The following is a 22,187-nucleotide window of genomic DNA, read 5'->3' as shown; positions in this document are numbered from 1 at the left end:
AGTACTGGGAAAAACACACAACTCTCAACCTAGAATTCTATACCCAGTGAAATCAGCATTTGAAAACTAAGGTGAAAAAAACTTTTTCAGACAAAAGCTGAAAGAATGTATCAGCAGCAAACCTGCACTGTAAGAAATGTGAAAGGAAGTCACGTCCTTCAGACAAGGAAAATGATATCAGGCAGAAATATTGATTTACACAAAGGAATACAAAACTGCAAAAATGGTAACTGCATGGGTAAATATATGGTTTTTACTTATTTAAAGGTCATTAAAAGGTAATTATTTAAATGAAAACTATGTAGTGTGGGGTTTATAATATATATAAAAGTAAAATGCAACATGGATAAAACATTGAAAACATTGTGTAAAACGAAAGAAAGCAGTTACAAAAGACCATATATTGTGTGATTCTGTTTATATGACACGTCTGGAATAGGGGAATCCATAGTGAGAAAACAAATAATCCAATTAAAAAGGCAGATGCAAATAGACGTTTCTCAAAGAAGTCATACAAATGGCTAATAGGTATATGAAAAGGTGCTCAACACCTCTAATCATCAGTGAAATGAAAATTAAAACCACAATGAGAGCCTACCTCACACTGTTAGGGCTGTTATCAGAAAGACGAAAGATAATGAGTGCTGGTGAGAATGTGGAGAAAAGGGAACTCTTGTGCACTGTTTTTGGGATTGTAAATTGGTACAGCGATTAGGGAAAAGAGTGTGAGATTTCCTCAAAAAATTAAAAATGGAACTACCACATGATCAGCAATCCCCCTTCTGGGTATGTATTCGAAGGACAGAAATCAGTATCAGAAGAGAAGATACTTGCACTCCCATGTTCATTGCAGCACTAGTCAAAATAGTCAAGATACAGAAACAACTCAAGTGTCCATCAATGGACGAGTAAATAACTAAAATGGAGTACACACACACACAGGAATATTCAGCCATAAAAATGAAGGAAATTCTCTCATTTGCAATGTCATGGATGAACCTGGAGGACATTGTGCTAAGTGAAATAAGCTGGGCACAGAAAGGCAAAAATAGGGGCTGGGAGGTGGGGGAAATGGAGAGATGATTGTCAAAGGGTACGAAGTTTCAGTTATGCAGAGTGAACACGTTCTAGAAATCTGATACGTACAGCGTGGTGACCATAGTTAATCTGTATTACTTGACATTTACTGAGAGTAGACCTAAAATGTTCTTTCCCCCCCCCCCCCCACAAAAGGTAACTGTAAGGGGATGGGTACTTTAATTAGCTCGATTGTGGTAACATTTCATGATGTATATGTATATTAGAACAACATTGTATACCTTAAATATATATATAATTTTATAATCTCAATTATACTGCAGTGAAGCTGGGAAAAAAGAACAGATAAATCGGTAGTCAAGAAGTAGATTAATGATTGCCTGAATCTGGGAGTTTGGGGGAAATGGAAAGTGACTGCTAATGGGTATGGATTTTTTTGGGGAGGGGGAATTGATGCAGTGTTCTAAAATTGATTATGATGATGGCTGCACAACTCTGTGAACATACTAAAAGCCATTAAATTGTATACTTTAAATGGGTAAACTGTGGTAAGTGAATTATATCTCAATAAAGCTATTATAAAAATTACTTGAAAAGTTAAAAAAAGGTGAAAAATATGAAAAAAAAGTAAAATGTATGACAACAGTAGCACAAAGAGAAATACTGGGCAACTTGTTCGTCATCAGAGAGTTGACAAGAGCTTTTCTATTAGTGATAGGAGCAGAAAATTATTTCAATGAAGACCCAGTGGGTGACTGAACATTTTTTAACTGGAAATATACATGCATTCCTCTGTGAAGTGTTTATGCCCTTTTTGTATTTATCTTTTAGCATTTTCTTGTTTTCTTAATAATTTGTGTGAGCCTTGTATATGTTATAGATTAATGCTTTGTCATATTTCTTTGATAAATTTGATATAGTTTAATAAGTGTTTGGAATAAGATTTCTGAGTTAGGATGGGAAATCAAATATTAATATCTAAAGTCCATTCCAACTCTAATGTACTAAATCCTAGAGACCCTGAGAAGATGCAGAGAGTTAATTTTATTTATTCCTGAAAGGAAACCAGTTTAGGTCACGTAGTATTTAATTACAACTGAAGAGTAGTAAAAGAGGCTTCATTTCTTCATATCTTAATTTAGGTTTAAATCAAAAGTATTTAAAGTGAGATATTTATGCCCCTAGTTGGAATTGCTAGATCATGTTTGTTAAAGAATTGAGATATCTTGATCTGACTTCATACTGCATATTTTCCATTAGCTAATACTACTTTTTATAATAAATGGAGATCATTCTCTTAGGCACTCAAACAAAGGTCATTAAGAATACAAGATATCACTTAAGAGAAGGGGCTTAGATAGTAATTATATCCATGAATTTTATATTAATTAAAATAGTTATTTAATACACAAAATTATATCTTTCTCATGGAACTGATCTTATTTCATATATAAATTTGATTTTTCCTCCTTTTAAAAACTTTTCATAATTTTTTCTCCACATCAGTAAGTATTTTTTTAAACACGATTTATAAGTATGTATATTACTCAACTGTAGACAGACCATAATTTAACTTTTCTCTTCTTGCCAGGTATTTTCCAGGTTTTTGTTGTTATAAACAAGAAATCATACTTTCTTTTAAGAGGATCTCCTTTTTATTTTAAAGATTACAAGGGAAGCACTTCAGAAATACACTTCAAATCTAGCCTTTCCTAGACTCACCTTCTGGGCTGACTTAGCACCATGCATTGCTCTATGAACATACTTAGACCACTTTATTTTTATTTTTTTGTGTCTACTTCGTCCAGTGGTCTGCATCTTCTTTTGTCGTAGGGACCACATCTACCATATGTTGGAGATGTCTGTGTTGTGTAATAAAATCCAAAATTTTGACCCTAGAACATGTTCAAAGTGGATAACAAGTAATTCATTTGTTTTCTTGTCAGAACTTGTTGCTGGTGTTATATTACCACAGATTGCAAGGTTCAGTTCAAAGTGTTTCCCTGCTGCTTCAGCAAGTGAGTTGCACGATTAAACCTTCCAATGAAAGCAGGAAAACACTGACCTCCCATTTTGGAGCAGTTAATGATTATATGGCTTAAAAATCTTTGTAAGTGCTGACAGATACTGAATGGTGTTCTTTGTCCTCTGCAATAGAATGAACACTAAGAAGAAAACAAAATTCTGTTTGTTTTGCCATCATTAAAGTTCGTTCTCCAGTGGAAGTTTTTTGCTGCTTTTTATGACTGTTTTGCTAAAGAACTTTTCTTATTAACAATTTTTTGCATAATTTTACTAATGAAAAATTATGCTTGGTTTTGAGGACAGGAGGATATATAAACTATATCATTGCTTTTGAGGGTTTTACTGAACAGTTTGATGAGAGGGCATATATATTAATAATTACTTAATATCCTATCTGATGTGTCCAATGACAGTGGCAATAGGTTATCTAGAAGTTCATGGATGTGATCTAAATAGAGGCAGGGACAGTTCTTCTTAATTTTTGGAGGAAATAGTTCTTAGTTCTTAAAGGAAAGTTAGCATTTAAACTAACATAAAGTGGCTGCATCCTAGACAGGAAGTGATGTGAGCAGAGGTGTGGATGTAGGATTGTACATAGACTCAATAAGCAACAAATAGGTGAGAGTGGAAGTAGGTTGGAGTGGTAAGTGGTACCAGATTGAATAACAAAGTGATAATTTTTATTGGCACTAGGTATGTAACAGGGAGACATTCAAGCTTTGTGGTGTGTCTATGTGTGGGTACCAGATTGAATAGCAAGGTGATAGCTTTATTGGCATTATGTATGTAATGGGGAGACATTTAAGCTTTGTGGTGTGTATATGTGTGTGTGCATGTGCATTTATATGTGTGTAGGATGTCTGTTATATAGGAAAGAGAGAAAGTACAGAATTGAGGTGAATAGTTTAATTGGGAGAGTATTATTATATCATGATCCAAGTATACTGTAATAGGATCTGTAATAGTTTGTAGAAATAGGTGAAATAGGAAATACAGAGGATGAGCCAAATGTAAATAACATTGGCATTGTGTGGGTTTAAGGAACAAAAGAAATAGTAGTTACAGATTGACCGCATGTGAAGTTCAATTTACTGGAGAAGTGGTGGTATTATTGACAGAACTCAAGTGGAGTTAAAAAGTTGGGTGAAAAAGACAATACATTGTTTTTTGATGTGAAGAAACTGAGATAATGATGGAACATGCAAGTGGGTTATTTGGCATTCAGTGAAGTAGATAACTGTAGATCAAGACAGAGAGAGATCTCAGGGTTTGGAATATAGATATAAGACTCAGCTGCAGAAAAGAAATCATCAATAAAGGGGCATGCAGAAGAGGTCTAAGGACCCTTAATTGTGGTCAAGAGGGCAATGGAAGTCACAAAAGTAAAGGCAGTGAATAGAAAGAGATGCCTTAAAACTCTGATACCAGAGAAACCAAAGACGATGAATTTCTGGATAGAAGAGCAAATCAACAGTATTGAATATGGCATAAAAGTCATGGAGAGTTGAGAAGTAAACTAAAGCTTATAGCATAATTAAAAAAAACGTTTTCAAAAGTTGCATTTTCTTGATTTTAAATAGTTCAACTCCCAAACTCACCACATCGTTGCCTCACACTTATCCTTCTCAAATTCTTACTGACCCCCTCCTGGATCGGGTGGATCCCAGCTGGGTTCTTTCCTTGCCTGGTGCTGCTTGCACCAACTGAAGGGGAGCAGGTTCGGCACAGCAGAGCAGGAAACTTTATTTGTTGATTAAGGAATGAGGAAGGGAAAGCTCCGTGTTCTACTGAACCCTTCTCCCTCAGGGAGGGAGGCGAGAAACTTTTAAGGGCTAACAGGTGAGTATGCCATCAGAATTTGGGAAAGGGGCGGCAATTTCCAGAAACAACCAGAGCATGAGTAGTCCTTTGGGCTTCTTTGCACGCAGCACAAACTGTGTCTCGCAAAGTGCAAGCCCCCTCTTTGGACGGAGATCTTAGCATGGTAATGAGGCAAAGGCAACTTGTGGACACTTTGGGTCTTGTCTGCACAGGCGCTGCCCTCGTGGTTGGCTGGAACCGGTTCAGGGCGGTTGACTGTCTTGGCGCTTTCTGGCTGGGGCTGGTTCAACGGTTTTGCCTTAGTTTTTGTTAAGCAAGCACAGTTGTGGGGATAGACTAGGGGATGGTGGGGCGGAAAAAAGGAAGAAAGTAGGTTAGTCTCTGCACAGGTGTGGATCTCTTCCTGGTGGCAAAAAGAAAATGTATCTTATGATAATTCTTCATGTTAATAAAATCAAGAAATTAATAGATCACTTAAAAATAATTTTAGTTTTTATTTCTGTTATAAATCACTGGCTAGCCCATATATGTTTCCTTTTAGCTGTTAACCATATAAATGAAGGGCAACTAGTCAATCCTTGATTTATTACGATTTTGTGAACCTGAAAATCATGCTACTTGCTCAATTTAGTTAATTAAAAAAAAAAAATCTAAACTCAGCCAAGGTCATACTCTCTTCTTTCCCCTTAAATCTTGTTTTCTAGCTTTTCCATTGGCTCTCCAGTATTGCTTTATTTTTAGCATGCTGGCATACACTTAGCCTCTCTTGAACTAAAATGACCCTTTGTCTTGTAAACACAGCTCTTTTGAGAAACAATGTATCTTATACACAAAAGTTAATAGATTAAAGGTAAATTGTAATAGTTTTCATATTACTTAAAAAGACTCAAAGGCTGATTTTTGAGGCCAAAAAATTTCTGTAAAGCAAGTTTTGAGATAAAGTTACTAATTTTTCTTGAATATAAAAAAGTATAAATTCTAGAATATGAATTTTCTTAATTATCAGTGAACTGGTGAATATCTTTTGGTAATGTAATAATTCTCTTTAATTCTCTTTGTGCATAATTTTGAGATTCTGTGTATACATTCATATATATATATACAACTCTTGCTAATGTAAGATACTATTTTAGCATGAATTTTTATAGTTATGCCTTTTCCAAATATTGGTTTTTATTTAAATATATAATGCAGGGATACTTTGCAATAATATATTAAATAGAAAATAGTTTATAAAGTAGTGAAAGTTTTAAATAAAATGGGTATAGTACAGGTTCTCATCTTTTTTATTTTTTTAAACTTTGGGTTTATTTATTTATTTATTTATTTATTTACGGCTGTGTTGGGTCTTCGTTTCTGTGCGAGGGCTTTCTCTAGTTGCGGCAAGTGGGGGCCACTCTTCATCGCGGTGCGCGGGCCTCTCATTATCGCGGCCTCTCTTGTTGCAGAGCACAGGCTCCAGATGCGCAAGCTCAGTAATTGTGGCTCACGGGCCTAGCTGCTCCGTGGCATGTGGGATCCTCCCAGACCAGGGCTCGAACCAGTGTCCCCTGCATTGGCAGGCAGATTCTCAACCACTGCGCCACCAGGGAAGCCCTTTTTATATTTTTGATACCACTTTATAAGGGTTTTCATGTGACACTTTGTTTTCAATTCCTGTGATGAAAATATATAAACAGTACATAACTAGGTATATATGCTATTCAAATGGTTAAAGGAATAAAGGAAGATACATAATTAATGGCTAGTATTAATTTCTTTGTCAATATTGTTTTTATTTATTAAAATTTAAGCTATACCATGTAATATCTCTTTAGTTTAATCTGAAGTTTCTTCTTGATAAAATAAAAGTGTAGACTCAATGTAGTACCACTGCAATCTTAAGAGAAAAATATCTTTTAAGTTGATGCCCAGGATTAACAGCATTTGCATTGTTCCACAGATAGTAGAATCCTTTACATGGCTGTTACGGACTGAATGTTTGTGTCCCCCTTAAATTTTATGTGTTGAAGCCCTAACTCTCAATGTGATAGTATTTAGAGACAGGGCCTTCTCGGAACTGTGAGAAAGAAATGTCTGTGAGATTCTTTTATAGCAGTCCAAGCTGACTAATACAGTGTCTAAGTCAGAATCAGTCACCACCTTTGGTATGCTCTGTTCTGTATTAAGAATTAGGAGATTAATATCAGATGTATAAGTTATGGATCCTGTGTTTGAGTTCTTAATCTTTTCTGAAAGACATTAAAAGACGTTTTTCAATTAGGGAGCACTTAGGTGCCTAATGTGTGGTGTGTATTCTGTAAGTGAAGGAGAGTGCATACTGGACCCTGCAAAGGCAGACAGCAGCTTCACGTGTCAGACCTTTGCTTGTTGAATAGGAGAGTGACATGATGAATGCAATGTTTTAAGATACATAAACTATTTTATTTGTGTTCACTATTGGTTCAGTAGAAATAGATCAAATTTCCCAGGCATGGAATTCCCAGAGTGACTAGCATTCTGAAGGGGTTCATTCACTTCCAGTTGATGAGTTTTTTGATGTTTTATAAATTCATCACTTTTGACTTGCCCTGTCTTTCTTGGGAAGGAAATGTAATGTGAGTTCACCTAAACATGTTGCAACCAAAGGTCCATGAGTTATATAGAGTTGTATGTATTATAAAATGATATCTACATTGCTATATACATGTACTGGATTTTAAAAATCTGTAATTGAATTTCATGACCCTTCCATTTTAATTTGTGAAGAGCATGTTGCATTTTCAGGCAATGTGCCTTTGAAATTGCAGGCTTAGGGCAAAGATAAGTTCAGAGACCAAAGATTTGGTTTCACCTGGGATACATCTCTACTTACAGTCTCATTTATAGTTATCTTTTCACCTGTTGCCTTCATCTGTTTCTATATTCCTGTATGATTCATATATACATATGTATTCAAAATTAACAATACAAGAATATGAATATAAATGGGTTGAGTGGAGTCTAAAATCTAGTCCCATCATATACTAATTGATAACATGTATTAAGCACTTTCTGCATGCACCATTCTAAGTTTTATATGTCATTTTATTTAATCCTCAAAACAACCCTATGGGGTAGGTACTATTACTAATGACCATTTTACAGTTGAAGAAGTAGAGGGACTGAGAGTTTAAGTAACCAGCAAAAATAGTAGAGCTAAAATCTAAGCCCAAATTTAATCTGAAACACTATGCATATTGCTTAGTAAATATTTAATACAATGAAAGTTGTAAAATTTAGGACTGTTAGAGACTCCATCCTTCATCAATTATGTATTAACTGCAGTGACTTAGTCATTGTGCATAAAGGAAAAAATGTTCTTTGCATAGAGCTAGTAAAATGAAAAATATGGAAGATAAGTTATTTGGAAAGGTAGTCCAACCTAAAGGAAAAGAAATCTGAGCCTGGACAAAGAATGAAAGTGCATTAAGAATAATTAGATTTCTTGACCGGGACTGATTACCATGGTTTTCCAAGGTTTTCAGACTTCAAGGTTATTTATATCTCAAGTGTGGGTGCAAGGTGCAAAATGGAGGCTGCATTCTCTCCTCTTCAGCTCCCAACCCAGCTGGAGTTCTGAGCTTATCCAAGAACCAAAGACACCTTTGTAAATTCCTAAGTTACTTACTTAAACTTGCCTTATACTGTGACTAGTGATAGACATAGGAAAGGGTAGGGTAATTGGCTGAGATTGGGGCCTGTAAGCAAGAGACTGTTAAGCAAATGAGTACTGAAAAGTTCAGTTCTCCATTGATGAACATTTGTTAGATTGTTACCTGGATGAAGCAAGAGATACTTAGCAAAAGCATTAAGCAATAGTTGTTTCTGTTTTTCTGTTAGCTGAGAATATTTCTAGAGGAAAAGAATGGCAGCACAATACAATGTTTTGTTGAAATCAAGATAGTTATACCGAATTATGAAAAAATGAGAAAAGCATGTTTTAAATTTTACTTATTTTTTACCTGATGCAATGGAAAGTAGGAGACCGTTATAGAGAACTCAGGATAAGTTATCAGAGACAAAATTTAAGCATAATTTAAATAAGACAAAATCTAATTCATTAAGTTCAGCCTGTAAATAAAAAATGTCAGTGTATGTGTATTATGTTAATGGGTCAGTAAGCAATGACCAGTACTGAAGAGGAAACATTTGCTTATAATTTAAAATGCAAAGGATGAAAGGAGCTTAATGGTGCATTATGTTTTAATAATCGATATTGTGATATAAAACAAAGCTGTGTTTTTAGAAAGAGAATATGTTGGCCAAGTGGTTTTCTGCAATTGGAATTCACGCTCTCAGTACTCAGTTCCAGTATTTTTGGGCTAAGACTTAATGCTTTTATTTGTGAAGTGAGGGCCTGTGATTGTAGTCAATATGGGCTCCTCTTTGTGTTCTCTGTGGCAGTACAGAAGGATGCTCCTCAGATGCACAATTCTAGTTTGTGTGTTGTGGCGTTCCAGCTGCTTCCCAGAATAGCACTGACAGACAGCACAGTGACAACGCATGCCTCTGATTTGATCTCATGTGTAAATCTGTCTCTGGATCATATTCTATCATTTCTTAACCTAAATAAAATTAGTACAATGAAATTTTCTCAAATTCTGTTTTTTGTCTTTAGAATCACCAGTACATTTTGATTGTGTTACTGAAAATGGGAAAGCCAAAGGCCAAATTCTTTGCATGGGAGAAAATCTCCCTTTATAAGCAATATGCCTTATATCTGAAGGGGTTAATGGGCCTCTTATAGTGCTCAATTTATCCAGAGAGGGGACCCCGTGACCCTTTTAGGACCTGGCTTTGGTCATTTCTTAGGAAGAACACAATTTAGAACTCTCCTGTATTATTCTGCCAGCTGCTTAGTTATTGATGATATTGACTTTTAGTTTTAAAAAGTCTTGCTTTGGAAAATTGTTTTTAACAGCTCTCAACCACTCATGTCTTGTATTTTTATTTTATATCACTTTTCATTTGGGATATTATTAAGTCAAATCCTTGGTAACCATTCTCCACAATCCAATTTATTTTTAGCCAAGATCCATTGAATTCAACTCACTGCCTTTTTGCAAAAGGTTAACCCAATATTTCATGTTGTGTTATACTTTCTACTTATGCTGTGTAAAAGAAAAGTTACTGTGATAAGCAGCCAATAAGTTGCATTCAGAATATTTATTCTCAAAGTTACATTACTATGCCGACATAGATAAACATAATCATTTATCACAATATGGATTGTGGAAGTAAAAACTAAATGAAATACAGCCATCTTTCTTGCATATTACCCAGTTTTTTTTTTCCTTTAAATGTTGGCCACAATAACTACCTTTAAAAAATGTCATCTTTTTATTTATCAGTTTGAATTAATGTGTGAGATTAGTAATGGTTCAGGTTGAATAACTAAAAGAAAACTGCATCTATTTGATAATAAGAAAGTGTTTTCAACTTTTTTTGTATAAAAATGAGATTACTTATGTTTTCTTTCTTTTTTTAAATAAATTTATTTATTTTTGGCTGTATTGGGTCTTCGTCGCTGCTAGTGGGCTTTCTCTAGTTGCAGTGAGCGGGCTTCTCATTGTGGTGGCTTCTCTTGTTGCGGAGCATGGGCTCTAGGCGCACGGGCTTCAGTAGTTGTGGCACGCGGGCTCAATAGTAGTGGCTCGTGGGCTCTAGAGCGCAGACTCAGTAGTTGTGGCGCACGGGCTTAGTTGCTCCACGGCATGTGGGATCTTCCCGGACCAGGGCTCGAACCCGTGTCCCCTGCATTAGCAGGTGGATTCTTAACCACTGCACCGCCAGGGGAGCCCACTTATGTTTTCTAATGTTGGCTCTTATTACTAGGTTGCTTTGGCATTATTTCATCATAAGGAATACACTGTTTAAAACTCATAGCTCTATTGTTCGTTTGTTGTCCAGAACACAGACATCTAAATTGATAGATTGAAGAAATATCATGTATATCATATATAGCAATTACTAAAGGTAATCTTCATTTATACTGGGATAATAAAATAAATCCCAATGATGTTTATTAGAATGAATGCAGTATACAGTGAAATCCACTGAATGTAGAATATGTGTTTATTATTATTATTATTATTTGGTAACAGACTTATTGAGATATAATTCACATACTGTACAATTTACCTGTATAAAGTGTAGAATTCAAAGGCTTTTAGTGTATTCATAGCTGTGCTGCTATCACCACAATCAATTTTCATCATCCGCAAAGAAACCATATACCCTTTAGCAGTAATGTTGCATTTGCCCCTAATCCCCCAGCCCCTGGCACCCACAGTCTACTTTCTGTCTCTATAGCTTTGCCTATTTTGGACATTGTGTATAAACAGAATCATACAATATGTGTTATTTTGTAACTGACTCCTCTCAGCACAATGTTTACTATGTTCATGTAAGCTGTTTGTGAATTTCCCAGATTTCTTTCTGTTATTGATATCTGTTTCGATTCCATTGTGGTTGGAGAACTACTTTGTATGATTTTAATCCTTTAAAATTTATTAAGGCTTGTTTTATGGCCTAGCATCTGGTCTGTCATAGAGAATGTTTTGTGTACACTTGAGAAGAATGTATATTCTGTTGTTGGGTGGAGTGTGGTTATAGATATCTATTAGGTCTAGTTGGTTTACAATATACTTCAAATCTATTTCCTTTTTGTTCTTCTGCCTTCAGTATAGGATTCTTGGTTGACAATTTTTTTCTTTTAGTACCTTGTAAATGTTATCCTTCTACTTTCAGACATTTATTGTTCCTGATGAGAAGTCAACCATTAAACTTATTGGAGTTCCCTTGTACATATGAGTATTTTTCTCTTGCTGTTTTCAAGATTTTCTCTTTGGTGTTGACTTTTAGCATTTTTACCAATGTGCCTATGTGTGGATCTTTTTGCTTTTATCCTACTTCAAATTTCTTGAGCTTATTGGATATATATTTTAATGTTTTTTCTGTCTTTTTTTTAAATCAAAATTTTAGTCATTTTACTCCTTTTACTTTTTTCTCCTCCTTTCTTTCCTCTCCTTCTGATATCCTGCTACAATATTTTGGGGTACTTAGTGGTGTACCACATATCTTTAAGGCTCTGTTAATTTAAAAAAAATTATTTTTTCTCTTTGTTTGTTGGATTGCATAATCTCTCTTGAGTTCTCTTAAAATTTGCTGATTCTTTCTTCTACAAGTTAAAATATACTATTGAGCCCCTCTAGCAAACTTTTCATTTCAGTTATTGTAGTTTATTATCTCCAGAATTTTTAAAATAATTTCTATCTCTGTATGAATATTCTCTGTTTGATGAGATGTTGTTACTATACCTTCCTTATAATGGCTGATTTGAAGTTTTTATTAAATCTTATACCTGGAACCTCTGAAAGGCAATTTCTGTTATCTGTTTTTTTTCTTGCATGGATCACATAATCCTGCTTCTTTGAATGTCTTATAATTTTTTTTTTATTAAAAGCTGAACATTTCAGGTAATATAGCAATTCAGGATACTAATTTCCCTCTCCCCCACCCCAGGGATGGGGACTTGTTGTTGTTTGCATATTTGTTTAGTGATTTGGTGGACTACTTTAGGGAAGTCTATTTCCCTCAAGGTGTGAACCTCCGATAGCACTCGTGTAGGGTGAAGTCGTGGGTGTGTGCCCAGTAACTCTGGGATGACAGTGGTTTTAGTGGGACTCTCTGTGTCTTCTCTTTGGATTTCTTTGTTAAACTATCCACCTCTGTTGGTATCACAGCCAGCTCTTAGTCTCTATTGATTGCTAGTTGATTGCTCTGCTGTTTTTGACAATGCCCTGGGATATAAATTGCTCCACAGTGTGATTCAGTTAAATTTGGGCCCCTTTGCAGGGGTAGTTTTCAGGTGAGTCTTTGTGGCTTCTTGTGGCCCTACAGGAGCTGTTAGCTATTTCTTTCTGGTAAACTGTCTGCCTTATGATTTACTTTATTGCTCTCATGAAGCTACCAGTTTTGTCTTAATTGTTTGGCATCAAAATCTTTATTGTTTTTGAGACTACCGTTAGGCTTGAACTTCCTATGTATTTTTTTTTTTTTATGTTTTGCTTATCTCTTTTAAATTTTATTTATTTATTTATTTATGGCTGTGTTGTATCTTCGTTTCTGTGCGAGGGCTTTCTCCAGTTGTGGCAAGTGGGGGCCACTCTTCATTGCCGTGCGCGGGCCTCTCACCATCGCGGCCTCTCTTGTTGCAGAGCACCGGCTCCAGATGCGCAGGCTCAGTAATTGTGGCTCACGGGCCCAGCTGCTCCGTGGCATGTGGGATCTTCTGGGACCAGGGCTCGAACCCGTGTCCCCTGCATCGGCAGGCGGATTCCCAACCACTGCGCCACCAGGGAAGCCCTTCCTATGTATTAATTCAAATACAGTCACTTCTTCTGGGGAGATCCGTCTGTTCTTATGGCCTGCCTCTTTCTCTGGGAAAAATCTCTGAGCCACAGCTCCAGATCTAGGGGTGGTTACAGTGGCCTGCTTCTCACAGAGTGACACTCCTGCTTTTATGAGCAGGGCCCTGGTATAGGCAGGAACCTCTGATCTCAGTTTGCTTCTCTTGGTTTGCTAACTCTAAACCATGAGTGAGCTGAGATGATGGTGATCAGGACCCCATTGTTACTGGTATGTTTGCTCCTGAAGTAGAGCCTCTGCTCTATGAGTGGGGGCTGGGTGAAGCAAAGGAGCTCCTGACTTCTCAGCTGCACTTTCTGGTATTTAGTTGCTGCATAGCTGGTAGAGTAGGGAGAGGGGATGAGAAATGTTCATGTCCTGCCTCTCTCTGGGAGACACCACAGCCTCAGCTAGAGGCTGGGGGCAGAGGGAGCTCTGTGTTCTTGGCTGTACTCACCTGAGGTAGAATTTCCGTCAGGCTGAACTGGGAACGTGGAGGCTGGGGGCAGACTGCACTTCAAATGCCACAGACCCTCGCCATTCTTACCAAGTTTTAGATTTTTCCTGAATAAATGTTTCTTCATTTGCTCTTTGGCTTTATGACAATTTCTGGAGATTTCAAAGGATTCTCAGTTTTACTAATTTTTATCAGTTATATTGTTCTGCTGGGGAGTTGATCTGCAGAGGTCCTCATGTGATTGTTCTGGAAGACTCCTAGTGGTTATGTTTTAAAGCATTGCTTAAGACAGGGATTTGGAATTAATTCTTTATTCAGTTACTCAGGTGCTGCTTTACATGTGTGGTTAGAAAGGTTTTCTCTTCTACTTTATACCTCACAAAGTCACAGTAAAATATATTGATTTCATCTTTGGGTGAATTCACATGTAAGCCCAACACTCAGAAGAACTGAGTTCTGATTCATTCCCTTCCACATATTAATTGTGAGATCTTGAACAGGTTACTTAACCACCCTGAATTTATTTGATCATCCAAGATTTGGGGATAATAGTAGCTGTTTGTAAGTTAAATTAAATAATACGTTTGAAAGCAATTGGTAAAACTCTAAAAACTTAAGGTAGAGAGTATTATTACTACTTTAAATCAAATCTGGAATGAAGTGCCTCTCTTTTCATTCTCATGTAAGAATACTAATTATAAAATTTATCTTAAAGAGTTATTTGTTATATTTCACATGTTTTTGAACTCTGTATTATCATTAATAAATATTTTTATAAAGTCAGCTGGGATATCACCTAGTAAATAATTACTTTAGATAAGTTTGTTGTGGAATTACAATAGTAGAAGGGAAAAACAACATTTTTAATATATGTCTTTGGGGTATGTGTGGGGAATCTTAAAATAAAATTTGATTTTTTAAAATGCCAACATATTTACACTTGCTTACACTTTGTTTATACTGTCTTCAGAGTATCCTGGCTTTAAATCCTCGAACACAATCTCATGCAACTCTCCATTCCACTTTGGCCAAGAAATTAGCCAAGAAACATTGGAAAAGAAATCCTGATAAGAACTGCTTTGTAAGTACCACTGATACATGAGTTTATGCTGAAAATTATCTCATTCTACACACTGTAAGACCAGATTTTATATGTAGTTAGAAACATAATTAAATATGTGTAAAGTACAGCTGTGATTTTTTTCTTATTTTAAATATTTTATATTTGAATAATCTCAAAAGTGTGTTTAACTTTGATGCTTAAAAAATCTGTTGAAATAGTTTAAAATCATATAAATTTAGTTTGGTGCCAAAATTTATTTTCTTAAAAATCTATAAAAACCTCTTAAAATCATTTTGTAATGACACAATGATACAGAAGAGTTTCAAAGTTATAAATATAATTCAGTTGAACAGGGGTATACTAATATATACAAACTGTTGTAAAATATGCTTTGGGGGAACATTTGAACATTAGGTATTCAATATGAACATCTCATAGTTCCAGGTGAGGTACAGGTGCAAAAATCTGAGATTACTGATTGCTAGAATGTTATTTAATTGGGCCCATGAAATGATTACTGGGCTGGGATTGTTAGGCCATAAATGAGGATTAAGTACAACCTTGAAGGCAATTTTAAAATGCTGTCTTAGGGGGTATAAATCTTTAAATTTGGGAAAGCAATTTCCTTTTTACCTGATTTCCCAAAATTAATTTTCTCAAAGTAACTAGTGAGCTAATTAATAGTATTAGCTTATTTAACATTAGCTCTTTTGGTACCTTGTGTATATATTCTGTTTAATACAATGATTTTAATTTATTTTTATGCACTTCTTTCCTCCATATAAACTCTTCGAGGATAGGAATTGAGGGTATGTACTCATGTGCATTTGTTTTTATCTGATTTTTAATCTTTCTGTCACTGACCAACCAGCAAAGTTTTTTGAGTAAAAAAAGAGAAATAGAAATACGGAGAAACAACATGACTTGAGATGATAACACAGCCACTTACTAGCAGATCTGGATTTGAAATTCAGTTTTCCTTGCTCCGGCTTTGTGAGCTTTGCATTCTACTATGACATTTCTAGTAGAGGTCTCTGGAAGGACACTAATGTGGTCCAAATTAGATCAAGGAATAGATCAACTATCAGTCATGTTCCTGTATAATGATGTGAACAATTGAAGGACACTGAAAAAAGAATCACGTAATTTTCAGACTTAGAATGTCTTTAAAGATTATCAAGTCCAACTCTCTCATTTTAAATGTGATCCAGATAAATTAGATTAAATTAGATAAATCTCTAAGGTCCTCTTTATAGATTATTAAACTGTTTATTTAGAAAGAGAGGCTTTCTCTATTATTATTATTGTTATTGTTGTTATTTTATAAAAATTAGCATTTTCATTCCGTAATGTTAGCCTGTAAACTGAGTGGTGCATATTGGGTTGGCCAAAAAGTTCATTCGGGTTTTTCCATAAGGTGTTAACAGAAAACTCGGATGAACTTTTTGGCCAGTCCAATATTATCATATTTTTTGTAACTGGCAAAGATACAGTGAGAAGTGTTTTTCTCCATTGAATATATATTGGCACAAATTCCTAGAAAAGCAATTTGACAGTATCTTTGGCAATATCTTTGACAATATTTGTTAATACCTGTGTTAGTTTGCTAGGGCTGCCATAACGAAGTACCACAGACTGGGTGGCCTAAAGAACAGTTTATTTTCTCAGTGCCCTGGAGGCTAGGAATCTGAGATCAAGGTGTCAGCAGGGACGATTTATTCTGAGGCCTCTCTCTGGATTGCAGCTGGCTGTCTTTTCTCTGTGTCTTCACATGGTCTTCACTCTGTACTTGTCCAAATTTCCTCTTACAATGACACCAATATCTCAGATAAGATCCACTCTGATGACCTCATTTTAATTACCTTTTTAAAGGCTGTCTCCAAATGTCTCCAAATACAGTTACATTCTGAGTTACTGGGGGTTAGGACTTCAATAAATTAATTTGAGGGGATATACATACAGTTCAGTCCATAATAATACCTTTAAATTATCAAACACTTACACCCAGTAATTCATCTCCTAGTAAACTATCCTAAGGAAAGAATTAGGAATGTAGGTAAATAATTAAATAGAAAGAAGATCATCCCAAAATTATTTATTTGTAGAGAAAAATGTGGGGGAAAAAACCTACTGAATTCCAACCATTGGGTTATGGTTAAGTGAATTGGGGCAGATCTATTCAGTGGTAAATTGTGCAACCATTAATATTACTTTTGAAATAATTAATAATCTGAAAAAATACTTACAATCTATATTATATGAACAAGGCACGAAACAGCACTGTATTTAAGAATGATTGTATGCACTTTTACACAACCACACTTATATACATATTCACAAAGAAAAAAAGAATGAAATGTTAATAGTAATTAATATTTGTTTTCTTAGCACTTTTGTATATTTCAAATTTTCTATAATGAGCAAGTGTTAGAGGAAAAATAAAAGCTTTAAATATATGTTAAAATAATCTCAATTTATAACAGCAGATATATTGCTCTGGATGTAAACCATTTTGAAAACTCTATGTGATACACTGGATTAACGAAGAACAGTGAAATAACATTCCCAAGGGGAAATATGGAGCTAGAGTTGAAAGTTATCCTCAGTGTCATTAAAGAATGCATTTTTTTCCCTTTTCATTATTATTCTCTTTGTGCATGAAGAATTGAATAAAAGTATCACCACAAGATATGATTTATTTTTTAATTGATAAGTTTTCATACTTGAGTTTTATAATCACTAATCTAAACTAACAAGCCTTACAGGTAAAACAAACATAAGAAGATTCTGAAAGGTGAAGAGAAGGCCAACCAGCTAGGGATATGGACCTGAAACATGACACAGTGATGAGTTCCCTGGGTTTTCTTTTATCTGCCTTGGAGCTGAAGAAATTGGAAAACCAGAAATGCTAACTGATACACACACACATGCACATGCACACACACACACGCACATGCACACACACACACACACACACACACACACACATACACAGATCTCAACAAAGTCTGCTCTCTCTAGCCAAAATACCAGGAAAGGAACAGTCTAGCAACAGAAGACTTTTCGACAGTAACTGCTTTAATCTAGCCAAACACAACAAAAAAAAATTGTGACCTTATCCCAATGCATTCATAAAGGCCGAGTGGGAGCCTAGACTTCCATCTTGTGATGAGAGGATGAGATGCTCCAATCCTTCTGCTGGGTGAAAGAGTAGGGAGGCAGGACTTTCATACCCACTAGCTAGCCGGTAACCAAGGCAGCCCACATCCCCAGTCACCCTCTCTGGTGTCAGTGGTGAGACCACTGAACTTCTACCCCTATCAAGAAGAGAAGACCTGGGGTGAGGCTGAAAAATACCCCAAAAGGAAATAATAGCTAAAAACTTCCCAAATTTAACAAGAGACATAAATCTACAGATTCAAAAGCCTCTGTGAAACACAAAGGAATCCATAGCAAGACGTATCATAATTAACCTCCTGAGAACTAAAAAGAAAGACAGTATCTTAGAAGAAGCCAGCCCGCTTGCCTCAAGGTAAGGACAGCTCCTATGGGCAGTTGTGTTCCAGATCCTTGCCCTGGAGCTTTGACTAAGACTAGACACTATCACTGACAAATGCTTGCTCAGCATTTTTTTTTTTCCTTACCCTGCTTCACCCCTCGTGTATTGGTGTTTCCTGAAGAGCACTCACTGCATAATCACGTGAACCCAAATCCCTGTTTCAAATTTTGCTTTTAGGGAAAACGAACTTTAAATTGCTAAATTAAGAGCCAAATCTTGGCCTGTATCAGCAGTACTTGACATAGGCAGTCACTCTCTTCTTCCTGAAATATTTTTTTCACTTGACTTCCAGGATATCAGACCCCCTGGTGTTCTTCTTTCCTTATTGGTATCTCCTTCTCACTCAGCGTATTTGTTGGTTATTCCTCATCTTCTCACCCTTAAATATCAGAGTGCCCAGGGCTCAGATCTTTCTTTCTCTCTTTAGAGACTCACTAAGTTGGTGATCACATTTTGTCTCCTCATTTTAAATACCATATATAGACAGATGGCTCCTGCATTTATATCTCTTGCCTGGACCACTTTCTTAAATTCTAGTCCTCTATAACCAAGTGCCTAATGAATACCTCCACTTGAATGTCTAATCGCCATTTCAGTGTACACATACTGAAAATCCAAATTACGATCTTACCTCCAAAATGTATTATTCCTGGAGTCATGTCCATCCACCCTTTCTCTGAGAGCAAAATACTGAGTCCTCGATTTTGTTATTTCTCTCACCTTCCGTACCTAAGTAGAAGATCCTTTTGGCTTCAAATATATCTAGAATCTGATTATTTCTCACCACTTCTACCACTACCAACCTTTCTAAGCCATCACCATTATCTTTCATCTGGATTATTTCAGTTGCTTTGTAATGGTTTCCATGCTTATGCCCTTTCCTGGTAGAGTCTCTTCATAATAATTCATCTGAGAAATCCTTTTAATATTCCTGTGCTCAGAATCTTTCAGTGGTTTTCCAGCTTACTTGGAGTTTGCATAATTTCCTTTGTACAGTTGTCACCTCAGCAAGGTCTTCTCCAGCCACCCTATTTAAAACTCTAACCTGCCACCCTACCAAGCTCTCTTTAGACTTCTTTGCTTAATTTTTTTTATAGCACTCATCACTGATATACTCTTTTTTTTTTACTCACTGATTTGTTTATTGTCATTTTTTTCCCACTAGTATATAAAATCCAGGAGGGCAGGGATTTCTGTTTTGTTCGTCATATGTTTTGTTTCTTAAGCTATGTCCCCAGCTTCATGAACCCTTGGTGCTTACTAAAGATCTGTTGAATGAATATGACCCCTCTTTTACATAGTCCTTACATACTCGACATAAGGATCACATATTTTCTTGTATGGTGCTATACAGTTTCCAGAGTACCTTTGCATATTCCATTTGATTTTTACCATGATGTGAATGGACAACCCAGATTTGTTTCCTCATTGTACTGATCTGTTTCCTCATTTTACTGACTATGCTGAAAATGTTAAATTATTTACTTAAACTCATTGAAATTACTTAGTGTTGGAGCCGTATCTAGAATTCTGGTTATCTGAATCTAGTGTGTCCTTTCCAGTGTATTACCTGGCCTCCTTAAAAAACACGAATAAGATGATTAGAAAATAGATACGTTAAAGTTAAGGAAAATGTAGATTGTAGTGGTGGTCACATTTGTGACCAGTAATCTTACATCATTTCTGAAGGCAGCCAAAGAGCTCATTTTGATCCAACTCCCCAACTACCAAATAGAAAGGCTTTACTTATTTGTGTTTATTTTGTTTTATTTTCTAATGATTTTGCTTTGGCTTTACAATTCTCTGTTTTGGTTTGACTCAGATAATTACTGCCTTATCATTCTTAGCATATCTGCATGGGGCTGTGGTTTGGGTTTATTAGGGTAGAGTCCTCTCTGTCTCTCTCTCTTTCCACTTTGGTCCTTGAAGCAACCGTATGTCAGGCACTGTATTGAATGCCACTCAAAGGTGAATAAAATATGCAAAATAAGTAGTCTAAAATTGTCTATTAAATTACATCACATTTACTTTTAATAAACAAATATTTGTTTATAGGCTTTTTAGAAAATAGGCATCTGTTTTGGCCTGTAGAAGTACCCTAAGAACGGCAATTCTGAAATTTTTTACCCAGGAATTTCTTTCCTTGCCAAGTTAATACCATTCTAGTAATAATTAGAAATTCTGAATTCAGTAGGGAATTTAAACTGGCAAATGTGTTTTTACTGGTTAATGAAGCACGAAGAAGTTATTTCCAGTATCTTTTAAGCAGGTGTTCCATAACTGCTGTTTATTTTTGCCATTTTTGAAAATGTTGAACTGTCTTAATTACATAAATATTTTGTGCTCATTTTCCGTTAGCAATTTTTAAAGAGCAGAAAATGTTACAAATCAGAAAACTTATCCTGGGTGAAAATAAAAAGGAAAGGCAATTAAAGACAGCCAATTATTTGACATGTTTTGAGAATTTTAGCTAATTTGTTTTAAACACATGGCACGTAGTAGGTGCTCAAAGTAAAATAATGCAAATAAAAATAAACCATAGTGTATATTAAGAATTTGCTGACTGCAGTTATATTTCAAAGTGCTTTCTATGAAGTAACTCTTTTTAGCCTCAGAACCACCCTGTGAGGTAGGTATTATATTTTATCTCCATTCACAGATGAGGGAAGCTTAAGAAACCTGTCTAAGAGTCCACAACTAAATGGTAGAACTAGAGGCTGAATCCATGCAGTCTGGTACCAGAACTCTTTAAGTAGACTATTTAAAATAAGTAAATAAAAATAAATCACTGACCTTTTTTCTTCTAGGAAGTGACTAAAGTAATATATAGGTTTTGGTAATCATTTTTTTTCCCCTGGGTGAGCTTCACAATCTTAGTCACTACTTTGTTTCTACATTTATTGCCTGTTTACAATGGGCCAGGCATTGTGCCGCTTAGCACTCTGGAATAAAAATGAATATGATGTAGGCCCTGCCACGAAGGTCTCACATTCTTTAGAAGAAGAAAGAAATACCAACGTATAGTCCTCTTTCAAAGGACGAACGCTGAAGGAATTTTAATTATCAGTATGAGTTGGTCAGATTTGCCTTGAGATGAATCAGTCTAACTTTCAGTATGGAAGATGGGTTCAAGGAGAAGGATGGGAGGCCAGGTCTCTGGGACTGATGTGCAAGGCTGGAAGACAAATCATGGAGACCAGGGGCAGGGGGCATGTAGGAGAGAGGATAAGCTTGAATATATTTAGGAGGTGTCTTAGTCTGTTTGGGCTGCTATAACAAAAATATCACAGACTGGGTGGCTTAAACAACAAACATTTACTTCTTATACTTTTGGAGGCTGGGAAGTCCAAGATCGAGGCACCGGAAGATTTAGTATCTGGTGAGGGCCTGCTTCCTCATTCATAGATGGCTTTTTGCTGTGCCCTCACATGGCAGAAGGGATGAGAGAGCTCTCTGGAGCCTCTTTTATAAGCACTAATCCCATTCATGAGGGCTCCACCCTCATAACCTAAAAGCCTCGCAAAGGCCCTACCTCCTAATACCATCACAATGAGAGTTAGGATTTCAGCATGTGAACTTTGACGGGACACAAACATTTAGTCCATAACAAGAGGTAAAATAAATATGACTTGGGAGTTGACTTCATGTGTATGCTTAATTGTTCATAGGATAAATTGAGAGAAATCGTGAATTCAATTTGGGATCTTTTGAGTTTCTTGTACCTGTGGGTCATCCTGTTTAGTTTAAAGGTTGAAGCTCAGTAACGGGGTCAGGAATGCAGATGAAGAGTTTTG

At 35.9% G+C, this 22,187-nt stretch overlaps 1 protein-coding gene across 2 annotated transcripts in view; it reads left to right on the top strand.

The window, feature by feature from the left end:
- DPYD (dihydropyrimidine dehydrogenase) overlaps nt 1–22,187 on the top strand; it is an 808,008-nt gene that overhangs the window by 24,471 nt on the left and 761,350 nt on the right. For both annotated transcript variants that reach the window (XM_007169549.2, XM_057551077.1), the window contains exon 2: nt 14,742–14,852. In XM_007169549.2, coding sequence (XP_007169611.1) covers nt 14,742–14,852 — 111 coding nt within the window. The remainder of the gene's footprint in view (nt 1–14,741; nt 14,853–22,187) is intronic.

The sequence above is a fragment of the Balaenoptera acutorostrata genome, chromosome 1 (assembly GCF_949987535.1).
Source record: "Balaenoptera acutorostrata chromosome 1, mBalAcu1.1, whole genome shotgun sequence".
NCBI lineage: Eukaryota > Metazoa > Chordata > Mammalia > Artiodactyla > Balaenopteridae > Balaenoptera > Balaenoptera acutorostrata.
Note: the sequence above shows the minus strand (reverse complement) of the source record. Positions and strands in the feature narration are given on the sequence as shown.